The sequence below is a fragment of the Agelaius phoeniceus genome, chromosome 37, assembly GCF_051311805.1.
Source record: "Agelaius phoeniceus isolate bAgePho1 chromosome 37, bAgePho1.hap1, whole genome shotgun sequence".
NCBI classification, from domain to species: domain Eukaryota; kingdom Metazoa; phylum Chordata; class Aves; order Passeriformes; family Icteridae; genus Agelaius; species Agelaius phoeniceus.
Genome location: NC_135302.1, coordinates 474,609 through 488,636, shown reverse-complemented (window position 1 = coordinate 488,636; position 14,028 = coordinate 474,609). Strand labels below are relative to the sequence as shown.

General features: G+C 54.5%; 1 protein-coding gene across 1 annotated transcript in view; it reads right to left on the bottom strand.

Moving 5' to 3' along the window:
• The window catches only part of LOC129134623 (integrin alpha-D-like), a 39,615-nt gene extending 27,620 nt beyond the window's left edge, over positions 1 to 11,995 (bottom strand). Inside the window, exons 1-7 of the mRNA XM_077193287.1 lie at positions 11,857 to 11,995; positions 10,087 to 10,198; positions 6,833 to 6,927; positions 6,643 to 6,707; positions 4,957 to 5,071; positions 2,629 to 2,759; positions 676 to 821 (exon numbers count right to left, since the gene is read on the bottom strand). Of these exons, the coding sequence (XP_077049402.1) occupies positions 676 to 821; positions 2,629 to 2,759; positions 4,957 to 5,071; positions 6,643 to 6,707; positions 6,833 to 6,927; positions 10,087 to 10,198; positions 11,857 to 11,893 (701 nt within the window). The 5' untranslated portion in view covers positions 11,894 to 11,995. The remainder of the gene's footprint in view (positions 1 to 675; positions 822 to 2,628; positions 2,760 to 4,956; positions 5,072 to 6,642; positions 6,708 to 6,832; positions 6,928 to 10,086; positions 10,199 to 11,856) is intronic.
• Between the last annotated feature and the right edge of the window lie 2,033 nt (positions 11,996 to 14,028).

Below are 14,028 nucleotides of genomic sequence, written 5' to 3'. Positions count from 1 at the left end.
GGATGGCCGTGGCCGTGCGCGTGGCTCCGGACAGCTGCCGGACAATGGCCAGGGGAGCGGTCAGTGGGGTCAGTGGGGTCAATGGCCAGCAGGGTCAATGGTCAGTGGTCACTCAGCGGTCAGTGGTCACTCACAGGACGTGGCGGATGGCCGTGGCCGTGCGCGTGGCTCCGGACAGCTGCCGGACAATGGCCAGGGGAGCGGTCAGTGGTGTCAATGGTCAGTGTGGTCAGTGTGGTCAGTGGTCACTCAGTGGTCACTCACAGGATGTGGCGGATGGCCGTGGCCGTGCGCGTGGCTCCGGACAGCTGCCGGACAATGGCCAGGGGAGCGGTCAGTGGTGTCAATGGTCAGTGTGGTCAGTGTGGTCAGTGGTCACTCATTGGTCACTCACAGGACGTGGCGGATGGCCGTGGCCGTGCGCGTGGCTCCGGACAGCTGCCGGACAATGGCCAGGGGAGCGGTCAGTGGTGTCAATGGTCAGTGTGGTCAGTGTGGTCAGTGGTCACTCATTGGTCACTCACAGGACGTGGCGGATGGCCGTGGCCGTGCGCGTGGCTCCGGACAGCTGCCGGACAATGGCCAGGGGAGCGGTCAGTGGTGTCAATGGTCAGTGGGGTCAATGGCCAGCAGGGTCAATGGTCAATGGTCAGTGGTCACTCAGCGGTCACTCACAGGACGTGGCGGATGGCCGTGGCCGTGCGCGTGGCTCCGGACAGCTGCCGGACGCTCTGGAGCAGCCGCCGGGGCTCCGGAAGCTTCCGGAAGGCGCTGAAGTCGAAATGGTCCCGGATCTCATGGGAGAACTGGGTCAGGGAGAACTGGACAAATGGACACGGAGTGACCACTGAGATGGACACGGAGTGACCACTGAGTGACCACCGAGATGGACACGGAGTGACCACCCCAGAGGGACACTGAGTGACCACCCCAGATGGACACTGAGTGACCAGATGGACACGGAGTGACCACTGAGATGGACACAGAGTGACCACTGAGATGGACACGGAGTGACCGCCCAGATGGACACTGAGTGACCACCCCAGATGGACACGGAGTGACCACCCAGATGGACACGGAGTGACCACTGAGATGGACACTGAGTGACCACCGAGATGGACACGGAGTGACCACCGCAGGTGTGTTACCTGCCCAGGTGTGCCCAGGTGTGCATTGTTACCTGTGCGTCGCTGTGCCGGAAGTGCCCCATCACGCGCCCCAGGTGTGTGTGTTACCTGTCCCAGGTGTGTATTTACCTGCCCCAGGTGTGTGTATTTACCTGTGCGTCGCTGTCCTGGAAGTGCCCCATCACGCGCCCCACGAACGCTTACCTGTCCCAGGTGTGCCCAGGTGTGTGTTACCTGCCCCAGGTGCGTTACCTGTGCATCCGCATGCCGGAAGTGCCCCATCACGCGCCCCAGGTGTATTTACCTGTCCCAGGTGTGTGTGTGTTACCTGCCCAGGTGTGCCCAGGTGTGCCCAGGTGTGTATTTACCTGTGCGTCGCTATCCCGGAAGTGCCCCATCACGCGCCCCACGAACGCTTACCTGTCCAGGTGTGTATTTACCTGTCCCAGGTGTGCCCAGGTGTGCCCAGGTGTGCCCAGGTGTGTGTGTGTTACCTGTCCAGGTGCGTTACCTGTGTGTCGCTGTGCCGGAAGTGCCCCATCACGCGCCCCACGAACGCTTTCCTGCCCAGGTGTGTATTTACCTGTCCAGGTGTGCATTGTTACCTGCACGTCGATGTGCCGGAAGTGCCCCATCACGCGCCCCAGGTGTGTCCATTACCCATCCCAGGTGTGTGTGTTACCTGTCCCAGGTGTGTTCCTTACCTGTGCATCAGCATCCCGGAAATGCCGCATCACGCGCCCCAGGTGTATTTACCTGCCCCAGGTGTGCCCAGGTGTGCCCAGGTGTGCCCAGGTGCGTTACCTGTGCGTCGCTATCCCGGAAGTGCCCCATCACGCGCCCCAGGTGTATTTACCTGTCCCAGGTGTGCCCAGGTGTGTTCATTACCTGTGCGTCGCTGTGCCGGAAGTGCCCCATCACGCGCCCCACGAACGCTTTCATGCCCAGGTGTGTGTGTGTTACCTGTCCCAGGTGTGTCCAGGTGTATTTACCTGTGCATCACTGTCCCGGAAGTGCCCCATCACGCGCCCCACGAACACTTTCATGCCCAGGTGTGCCCAGGTGTGTCCAGGTGCGTTACCTGTGTGTCGCTATCCCGGAAGTGCCCCATCACGCGCCCCACGAACGCTTTCATGCCCAGGTGTGTGTGTTACCTGTCCCAGGTGTGCCCAGGTGTGTATTTACCTGTCCCAGGTGTATTTACCTGTGTGTCGCTATCCCGGAAGTGCCCCATCACGCGCCCCACGAACGCTTTCATGCCCAGGTGTATATTTACCTGTCCCAGGTGTGTCCATTACCCATCCCAGGTGTGTGTGTTACCTGTCCCAGGTGTGCCCAGGTGTGCAGTTACCTGTGTGTCACTATCCCGGAAGTGCCCCATCACGCGCCCCACGAACGCTTTCATGCCCAGGTGTGTGTGTTACCTGTCCCAGGTGTGTATTTACCTGTCCCAGGTGTATTTACCTGTCCAGGTGTGCCCAGGTGTGCCCAGGTGCGTTACCTGTGTGTCGCTATCCCGGAAGTGCCCCATCACGCGCCCCACGAACGCTTTCATGCTCTCGAAATCCTCGCGGGCGATGCTGCCCGAGCCGTCCACCAGGAACGCGATGTCCATGGCGGCCGAGGGGCACTCTGCGGACACCGAGTGACCATGAGTGACCAATGAGGGACCAGTGACCACTGACCACTGACCACTGACCACTGAGTGACCACTGAGTGACCACTGACCAGTGAGTGATCATGAGTGACCAATGAGTGACCACTGACCACTGAGTGACCAATGAGTGACCACTGAGTGACCACTGAGTGACCAATGACCACTGAGTGACCAATGAGTGACCACCGAGTGACCACTGAGTGACCACTGACCACTGAGGGACCACTGAGTGACCACTGAGTGACCATTGACCATCCCTGAGTGACCACTGAGTGACCACAGTGACCACTGAGTGACCATGAGTGACTGCTGAGTGACCACAGTGACCACTGAGTGACCACTGAGTGACCACAGTGACCACTGAGTGACCACCGAGTGACCAGTGACCACTGAGGGACCAGTGACCACTGACCACTGAGTGACCACTGAGTGACCATGAGTGACCACTGAGGGACCACTGAGTGACCACTGACCACTGAGGGACCAATGAGTGACCAGTGACCACTGACCACTGAGTGACCACTGAGTGACCACTGACCAATGAGTGACCACTGAGTGACTGCTGAGTGACCAATGAGTGACCAATGAGTGACCACTGAGTGACCACTGACCAATGAGTGACCACTGAGTGATCAATGAGTGACCACTGAGTGACCAATGACCAGTGAGTGACCACTGAGTGACCAATGAGTGACCACTGACCAATGAGTGACTGCCGAGTGACCACTGAGTGACCACCAAGTGACCACTGACCACTGACCACTGAGTGACCGCTGAGTGACCACTGAGTGACCACTGACCATTGAGTGATCCCAAATGACCACTGGTCACTAAGTGGTCACCACTCAAGGTCAACAATGACCCAATGACCACAAGGTGGCCAGTGGTCAGTGTCCATGTCCCTGATGACCCCAGATGACCACGGGGTGGACAATGACCATTGGGTGGTCACCACTCAATGCCCATGGTCAGTGGTCAGTGTCCATGGCCCTGATGACCCCAGATGACCACAGGGTGGACAATGGTCAGTGTCCGTGTAGATGAATGACCCCAGATGACCACAGGTGGACACCGGTCAATGGTCAGTGTCCGTGAGCCCAGATGACCCCAGATGACCACTGGTCACTAAGTGGTCACCACTCAAGGTCAATGATGACCAATGGTCACTGGGTGGTCACCACTCAATGTCCATGGAGATGAATGACCCCAGATGACCACAGGGTGGACAATGGTCAGTGTCCATGTCCCTGATGACCCCAGATGACCACTGGTCACTAAGTGGTCACCACTCAAGGTCAATGATGACCACGGCCCTGATGACCCCAGATGACCACGGGGTGGACAATGGTCAGTGTCCATGGCCCTGATGACCCCAGATGACCACAGGTTGGTCACCGGTCAATGGTCAGTGTCCCTGAGCCCAGATGACCAATGGTCATTGGGTGGTCACCACTCCATGTCCATGGCCAGCGGTCAGTGTCCATGGCCCCGATGACCCCAGATGACCCCAGATGACCACAGGGTGGACAGTGGTCAGTGTCCATGGAGATGAATGACCCCAGATGACCACAGGTTGGTCACCGGTCAATGGTCAGTGTCCGTGAGCCCAGATGACCCCAGATGACCAATGGTCACTAAGTGGTCACCACTCAAGGTCCATGGTCAATGGTCAGTGTCCCTGACCCCGATGACCCCGGCTGACCACAGGGTGGACAATGGTCAATGGTCAGTGTCCCTGAGCCCAGATGACCACGGAGTGGACAATGACCACTGGGTGGTCACCACTCAAGGTCAACAATGACCCAATGACCACAGGGTGGCCAGTGGTCAGTGTCCATGTCCCTGATGACCCCAGATGACCACTGGTCATTGGGTGGTCACCACTCAAGGTCAATGATGACCACGGCCCTGATGACCCCAGATGACCATGGCGTGGTCACCAGTCAATGGTCAGTGTCCCTAAGCCCAGATGACCACTGGTCACTAAGTGGTCACCACTCAAGGTCAACAATGACCCAATGACCACAGGGGTGGCCAGTGGTCAGTGTCCCTGACCCCGCTGACCCCACTGACCCCAGCTGACCCCGGCTGACCCCGCTGACCCCAGCTGACCCCACTGACCCCTGGCTGACCCCTGGCTGACCCCGCGGCTGCCCAGCGGTCACTCAGTACCTGGGAAGGCTCCGGGCAGTGTCCGGAGCGGCCGGAGCGCGGGGCCCAGCTGGACGCAGAAGCCGTTGAGGTGGACGTTGACCCCGCACACCTGGGGCGAGGCGGGGCCGCACACCTGGACACAGATTTCACCTCAGAAACGGCGATTTTGGTTAAAAAGGGAAAAAAAAAAAAAAAAATCCCGTCCCGAGGTCCCCTCGGAAAAAAAAAAAGGGAATTTTGGGGTGAAATGTTGAAAAACAAAACAAAATAAAAATTGCAATTTTTGGGAAATCTGCCTGGCAGGAACTTCAATTTTTTGGGTGAAATCTCCAAAAAAAAATTCAATTTTTGGATGAAACCTCACCAAAAAAAAATTCAATGTTTGGGGCGAAACCTCACCAAAAAAAAAATTCAAATTTTTGGGAATTTTTGGGAATTTTTGGGAAATCTACCGGGCAAGAACTTCAATTTTTGGGGTGAAACCTCACCAAAAAAAATTTCAATTTTTGGGGTTCTACGTCACGAGAACTTCAATTTTTGGGGTGAAATCTCCAAAAAAAAAAAAAAATTCCAATTTTTGGGAATTTTTGGGAAATCTGCTTGGCAAGAAATTCAATTTTTGGGAAAAAAAACTCAAAAAAAATTCAAATTTTTGGGAATTTTTGGGAATTTTTGGGAATTTTTGAGAATTTTTGGGAAATCTGCCTGGCAAGAACTTCAATTTTTGGGACAAAACCTCCAAAAAAATTCAATTTTTGGGGCAAAACCTCACCAAAAAAAATTCAAATTTTTGGGAATTTTTGGGAATTTTTGGGAATTTTGGGGAATTTTTGGGAATTTTTGGGAAATCTGCCTGGCAAGAACTTCAATTTTTGGGAAAAAAACCTCAAAAAAAAATTTCCAATTTTTGGGAATTTTTGGGAAATCTGCCTGGCAGGAACTTCAATTTTTGGGGTGAAACCTCACCAAAAAAAAATTCAAATTTTTGGGATTTTTTGGGATTTTTTGGGAATTTTTGGGAATTTTTGGGAAATCTACCGGGCAAGAACTTCAATTTTTGGGGTGAAAACTCACCAAAAAAAAATTCGAATTTTTGGGAATTTTTGAGAATTTTTGGGAAATCTGCCTCGCAAGAACTTCAATTTTTGGGAAAAAAACCTCCAAAAACAATTACCAATTTTTGGGAATTTTTGGGAAATCTACCGGGCAGGAACTTCAATTTTTGGGGTGAAACCTCACCCAAAAAAATTCAATTTTTGGGACAAAACCTCCAAAAAAATTCAATTTTTGGGGCGAAACCTCACAAAAAAAAAAATTCGAATTTTTGGGAATTTTTGGGAATTTTTGGGAATTTTTGGGAAATCTGCCTCGCAAGAACTTCAATTTTTGGGGTGAAATCTCCAAAAAAACTCCAAATTTTGGGGCGAAACCTCCTAAAACGCCCAAATTTTGTGGTGGAACCTCCCAAAAACCTCCAAATTTTGGGGCAAAACCTCCCAAAAACCCCAAATTTTGTGGTAAAGCCTCCGAAAAAATCCAGATTTTTGTGGTGAAACCTCCCAAAAAATCCAAATTTTGGAGCGAAACCACCCAAAAAAATCCAAATTTTCGGGTGCAACCTCCCCAACCCCTCCAAGTTTCACACTAAAAAAGCCCCAAAACCTCCAAATTTTGGGGTAAAACCCCCAAATTTCGGGGTCTCACCAGGGCCGCGTCGTCCCCGGCCGCCAGCGCCAGCCCCAGCGAGGAATTTTCGGATCCGGGGGGGCCTGGGAAGGGTGGGAGGGGCCACGGATGAGGCCACGCCCAGAATTTGGGATCCGCCCCCCCAAAAAAATTTGGGGTTTCCCCAAAAAAATTTGGGGAGGGGTCCCCCCAAATTTGGGGGTCTCACCTGAAATTGGAATTTTCTGGCAATTCCCGGAGCCGAAGCTGCAGCCGAAAACGGCCCCGGAGCCGCCGCCCGCCCGGGGCGCCCCCACCAGGAGCCTTTGGGGTGAAATCCGGAGGATTTGGGAAAATTGGGGTTTTTGGGAGGGAAAAATGGGGGAGTTTGGGGATTTTTGGGGGGTTTTTTTGGTGGGAATTTGAGGAATTTCAGGGGATTTTTGGGGTGGATTTTGGGGTGGATTTTGGGGTTTTTTTTGGAGGTTTTTTTTGGGGGAAATTTGAGGATTTTCAGGGGATTTTGGAGGGATTTTCATGGGATTTTTGGGTGGATTTAGGGTGGATTTTGGGGGGATTTTGGGGGGATTTTGGGGTGGAATTTGGGGTGAAATCCGGAGGATTTGGGAAAATTGGGGGGTTTGGAGGGAAAATGGGGGAGTTTGGGGTTTTTTGGGGGGTTTTTGGGGGTTTTTTGGGGTTTTTTTGGTGGGAATTTGTGGAATTTCAGGGGATTTTGGGGGGATTTTGGGGGGTTTTGGGGTTTTTTGGGGGGTTTTTTTGGGGTTTTTTTGGGTGGAAATTTGAGGATTTTGGGGTGGATTTTGGGGGGTTTAGGGGTGGATTTTGAGGTGGATTTTGGGTTTTTTTGGGGGGGTTTTTTTGGCAGAAATTTGAGGAATTTCAGGGGATTTTGGGGGGGATTTGGGGGGTTTTGGGGTGGATTTTGGGGGATTTTGGGTGTTTTTTTGGCGGAAATTTGAGGATTTTGGGGTGGATTTTGGGGGGGATTTAGGGTGGATTTTGGGGTGGATTTTGGGGGGATTTTGGGGTGGATTTTGGGGTGAAATCGGGCGGATTTGGGAAAATTTGGGGGTTTTTTGGGAGGGGGGGAAATGGGAGGAGTTTGGGGTTTTTTGGGGTTTTTTGGGGGTTTTTTTTGGGGGGTTTTTTTTGGGGTTTTTTGGTGGAAATTTGAGGAATTTCAGGGGATTTTGGGGGGGATTTTGTGGTGGATTTTGGGGTTTTTTGGGGTTTTTTTGGGGGATTTTTTGGTGGAAATTTGAGGATTTTGGGGTGGATTTTGGGGGGATTTTGGGGGGTTTTTTTTGGCAGAAATTTGAGGAATTTCAGGGGATTTTGGGGGGATTTTGGGGTGGATTTTGGGGTGGATTTTAGGGTTTTTTGGGGTTTTTTTGGGGGTTTTTTTGGTGGAAATTTGAGGAATTTCAGGGGATTTTTGGGGTGGATTTTGCGGTGGATTTTGGGGGTTTTTGGGGTTTTTTTCGGGCGGAAATTTGAGGATTTTCAGGGGATTTTTGGGGTGGATTTTGGGGTGGATTTTGGGGGGATTTTGGGGTGGAATTTTGGGGTGAAATCAGGCGGATTTGGGAAAATTTGGGGTTTTTTTGGGAGGGGGGGAAATGGGAGGAATTTGGGGTTTTTTGGGGGTTTTTTGGGGGGTTTTTTTGGGGTTTTTTTGGTGGAAATTTGAGGAATTTCAGGGGATTTTGGGGGTGGATTTTGGGGGGATTTTGGGGTGGAGTTTGGGGTTTTTTGGGGTTTTTTTGGGGTTTTTTTGTGGAAATTTGAGGATTTTGGGGTGGATTTTGGGCAGATTTTGGGGTGGATTTTGGGGTGGATTTGGAGTGGATTTCGGGTGGATTTGGGGTGGATTTTGGGTGGATTTTGGGGGGATTTAGGGGTGGATTTTGGGGGGGTTTGGGGTTTTTTTGGGGGTTTTTTTGGTGGAAATTTGAGGAATTTCAGGGGATTTTTGGGGTGGATTTTGGGGTTTTTTTGGCGGAAATTTGAGGAATTTCAGGGGATTTTGGGGGGATTTAGGGTGGATTTTGGGGTGGATGTTGGGGTGGAATTTTGGGGTGGATTTTGGGGAAATTTCGGGGAATTTGGGAGGGGGGGAGATGGGGGAAGTTTGGGGTTTTTTGGGGGTTTTTTGGTTTTTTGGGTTTTTTTTTTGGTGGAAATTTGAGGATTTTGGGTTGGATTTTGGGGTGGATTTTGGGTGGATTTTGGGGCGGATTTTGGGGAAATTCGGGCAGTTTCGGAGGAACTTGGGGGGATTTTTTGGGGGGATTTGGGGTGGTTTAGGGGATGGTGGGGGGGGATTTTGGGGTTTTTTTGGGGGGAAATTTGGGGTTTTTGGGGATATTTTTGGCGGGGTTTTGGGGGATATTTTGGGGTGAATTCAGGGGATTTTGGGCCGATTTTTTGGGAGATTTTTCGGGTGACATTTGGGATATTTTAGGGGATGTTTCAGGGGCTGTTTTGGGTGAATCCAGGGGATTTTGGGGTGGATTTTGGGGCAGATTTTCCAGGGATTTTCGGGGGATTTTCGGGGGCATTTTCGGGGATATTTTCGGGGATATTTCAGGGATGATTTTGGGGTGAATTCAGGGGATTTTGGGCCAATTTTTTGGGTGAATTTGGGATATTTTTGGGGATCCTTCAGGGTTATTTTGGGTGATTTAGGGGGATTTTGGGGTGATTTAGGGGGATTTTGGGGGGATTTTGGGGGAATTTTGGGGGATTTTCGGGGATATTTCCGGGGATGTTTCAGGGTCGGTTTTGGGGCGAATCCCGGGGATTTTGGGGGGATTTTGGGGTGATTTTGGGGTGATTTTCGGGGGATTTTCGGGGATATTTTCGGGGATATTTCCGGGGATATTTCAGGGTCGGTTTTGGGGTGAATCCAGGGGATTTTGGGGGGATTTTAGGGGGATTTTGGGGGGATTTTGGGGTGATTTTTGGGGGGATTTTTGGGGATATTTTCAGGGATATTTCCGGGATATTTCAGGGTCGGTTTTGGGGTGAATCCCGGGATTTTGGGGTGATTTTGGGGTGATTTTTGGGGGGATTTTTGGGGATATTTTCAGGGATATTTCCGGGCCTGTTTCGGGGTCGGTTTTTGGGGTGAATCCCGGGGATTTTGGGGGGATTTTGGGGTGATTTTGGGGGATTTTCGGGGGATTTTCGGGGATATTTTCAGGGATATTTCCGGGGATATTTCGCGGTCGGTTTTGGGGTGAATCCCGGGATTTTGGGGGGATTTTGGGGGGATTTTTGGGGATATTTTCGGGGATATTTCCGGGCCTGTTTCGGGGTCGGTTTTGGGGTGAATCCGGGGATTTTGGGGGGATTTTAGGGGGATTTTGGGGATATTTTCAGGGATATTTTCAGGATATTTCTGGGGATATTTCGGGGTCAGTTTTGGGGTGAATCCCGGGGATTTTGGGCCTTTACCGTCCCGTTTTCCCGGATCCAAACTGGGCCACGCTGGCGCCGAAGCCGCTCCTGGGGTCCCCCCTGAACACCGTGGGGGTCTCCAGGTCCAGCCCCCAACAGGCGAGGGCGGCTGCGGGGGGCGGGGCCAGTGACGTCATTAGGGGAGGGGTCGGTGACGTCATGGGGGAGGGGGAGGGGCACACCTGGGGGGGGGGGGGCCACGATGGTCCCAGGGGTGACCCCAGGGGTGACCCCAATGTGACCCCAGGGGTGACCCCAATGTGACCCCAGGGGTGACCCCAATGTCCAGGGGGGTCCCCAATGTCCATCTGTCCATCCCAATGTCCCCAATGTCCCCCAATGTCCATCTGTCCCCCCAGTGTCCATCTGTCCACCCCAATGTCCCCAATGTCCCCAATGTCCATCTGTCCCCCAATGACCCCAGTGTGACCCCAGGTGTGACCCCGGTGTGACCCCAATGTGACCCCAAGGTCCCCAATGTCCAGGGGGGTCCCCGATGTCCAAGCGTCCACCCCAACGTCCCCAGTGTCTGTCTGTCCACGCCCATTGTCCGTCTGTCCGTCTGTCCATCCAGGCGTTCCCCCCAGGGGTGTCCCAGTCCCCTACGTCCATCTGTCCGCGCCATGTCCCCAGTGTCCGTCCGTCCCCCAACCCTCAATGTCCCAGTGTCCGTCTGTCCACCCACATGTCCGTCTGTCCACCCCCAATGTCCGTCTGTCCGTCCATCCATCCCCCAATGCTCAATGTCCCAATGTCCGTCTGTCCCCCAGGTGTGTCCGTCTGTCTGTCCATCTGTCCCCAACCCTCCATGTCCCCAATGTCCGTCTGTCCATCCCCAATGTCCGTCTGTCCCCAGTGTCCGTCTGTCCCCAACGCTCAACGTCCCCAATGTCCATTTGTCCATCCCCAGTGTCCATCTGTCCCCCATGTCCATCTGTCCCCAATGTCCGTTTGTCCTTAGGTGTGTCCCCAATGTCCATCTGTCCACCCCAGGTGTCCGTCTGTCCGTCCATCCGTCCCCCAACGCTCAACGTCCCCAGTGTCCGTCTGTCCACCCCATTGTCCGTCTGTCCCCAATGTCCACCTGTCCCCAACGCTCAATGTCCCCAATGTCCGTCTGTCCATCCCCAGTGTCCGTCTGTCCATCCCCAATGTCCGTCTGTCCCAGGTGTGTCCGTCTGTCCCTAGGTGTGTCCCCAGTGTCCGTCTGTCCATCCCCAGTGTCCGTCTGTCCACCCCCAATGTCCGTCTGTCCACCCCCAATGTCCGTCTGTCCCCAATGTCCACCTGTCCCCAACCCTCAACGTCCCCAATGTCCGTCTGTCCCCAGGTGTGTCCGTTTGTCCCTAGGTGTGTCCCCAGTGTCCGTTTGTCCACCCAATGTCCGTCTGTCCATCCCCAATGTCCATCTGTCCCCAACGCTCAATGTCCCCAATGTCCGTCTGTCCACCCCAATGTCTGTTTGTCCCTAGGTGTGTCCCCAATGTCTGTCTGTCCATCCCCAGTGTCCGTCTGTCCATCCCCAATGTCCGTCTGTCCCCAACCCTCCATGTCTCCAATGTCCATCTGTCCATCCCCAATGTCCGTCTGTCCATCCCCAATGTCCATCTGTCCATCCCCAGTGTCCGTCTGTCCATCCCCAATGTCCGTCTGTCCCCAACCCTCCATGTCTCCAATGTCCATCTGTCCATCCCCAGTGTCCGTCTGTCCGTCCCCAATGTCCGTCCGTCCATCCCAATGTCCGTCCGTCCGTCCGTCCGTCCCCACCTGTCCCCAGCAGCGCCAGGAGCTGCCCCGGTCCCATCGCGGCTCCTCCGGCTTCGCCCCCCAAAACAGAAAATAAAAAAATAAAAAAACCCCAAAAAACCCCAAAAACGCGGAACTTCGGGGTGGGGGGAGGGGCAGGAAGTGGGGGTGTGTGGGTGTGGGGGGAGGGGCGGGCGTGACGCAATTTTGGGGCGAAACGGCCCCAAAAAAGGTCAAAAGTCGGGGGGGGCGGGGGCGGCGGCGGTGACGTCACCGGGGAGCGCGCGTGGGAAAGGAGGAAGGAGCCGCTTCCCGTGGGGGAGGGGCGGGAGGGGGCGGGGCCGACGGGGGGGGGGGGGATGGGGCCCCGCGTGTGTCCGTCTGTCCATGGTCTGTCCGTCCATCCATCCCCTGTGTCCGTCTGTCCATGGCCCGTGTGTCCATCCATCCATTCCCTGTGTCTGTCTGTCCGTCCATTCCCTCTGTCCATCCCCTGTCCATCTATGGCCTGCGTCCGTTTGTCCGTCCATGGCCCGTGTCCATCTGTCCATCCATCCATCCCTGTGTCCGTCTGTCCATCCAATCCCAGTGTCCGTCTGTCCATTCTGTCCGTCCATCCATTCCCTGTGTCCATCTGTCCGTCCATGGCCTGTCCATCCATCCATCCATCCAATCCCAGTGTCCGTCTGTCCGTCCATTCCCCATGTCCATCCCCTGTCCATCTATGGCCTATGTCCGTCTGTCCATCCGCCCATCCCCAGTGTCCGTCTGTCTGTCCATCGCCTATGTCCGTCTGTCCATCCATGGCCTGTCCATCCGTCTGTCCGTCCATCCAATCCCAGTGTCCGTCTGTCTATCCGTGGCCTGTCCGTCCATCTGTCCGTCCATCCATTCCCTGTGTCCGTCTGTCCGTCCATGGCCTGTCCATCCATCCGTCCATTCCCAGTGTCCATCCGTCCATTCCCAGTGTCCACCCGTCTGTCTGTCCGTCCATGGCCTGTCCGTCTGTCTGTCCATCCATCCATGGCCTGTGTGTCCGTCTGTCCATCCATTCCCAGTGTCCGTCTGTCCATTCCCTGTGTCCGTCTGTCCGTCCATCCAATCCCCAGCACCCAGTGTCCATCCCAGTGTCCGTCTGTCCGTCCATGGCCCGTGCGTGTCCGTCTGTCCGCCCATGGCCTGTCCGTCCGTCTGTCCGTCCATTCCAGTGTCCATCTGTCCGTCCATTCCCTCTGTCCATCCCCTGTCCATCTATGGCCTGTGTCCATCTGTCCATCCATTCCCTGTGTCCATCTGTCCATCCAATCCCCAGCACCCAGTGTCCATCCCCAGTGTCCGTCTGTCCATCCATACTCAGTTTCCGTCCATCTGTCCATGGCCTGTGTGTGTCCGTCTGTCCGTCCATCCATTCCCTGTGTCCGTCTGTCCGTCCATTCCCAGTGTCCATCCCCTGTCCATCTATGGCCTGTGTCCGTCTGTCCGTCCATGGCCTGTCCATCTGTCCGTCCATTCCCAGTGTCCGTCTGTCCGTCCATCCAATCCCCAGCCCCCAGTGTCCATCCCAGTGTCCGTCTGTCCGTCCATGGCATGTCCGTCCATCTGTCCGTCCATTCCTCAGTGTCCGTCTGTCCATCCAATCCCAGTGTCCGTCTGTCCGTCCCCAGTGTCCATCCCCTGTCCATCCATGGCCCGTGTGTCCGTCTGTCCATCCATGGCCTGTCCGTCCGTCTGTCCGTCCATTCCCAGTGTCTGTCTGTCCGTCCATTCCCTGTGTCCGTCTGTCCGTTCTGTCCGTCCATGGCCTGTCCGTCCATCTGTCCATTCCCAGCGTCCATCCCCTGTCCATCCATGGCCCGTGTGTGTCCGTCTGTCCGTCCATGGCCCATGTGTCTGTCCGTCCATGGCCTGTCCGTCCATCTGTCCGTCCAATCCCAGTGTCCATCCCCTGTCCATCTATGGCCTATGTCCATTCTGTCCGTCCATCCATTCCCTGTGTCCATCTGTCCATCCATGGCCTGTCCATCCATCCGTTCATCCCCAGTGTCCGTCTGTCCGTCCAATCCCAGTGCCTGTCTGTCCAATCCTCAGTGTCCGTCTGTCCGTCCATGGCCTGTCCGTCCCTCTGTCCGTCCATTCCCTGTGTGTCCGTCTGTCCGTCCATCCAATCCCCAGCACCCAGTGTCCGTCCCAGTA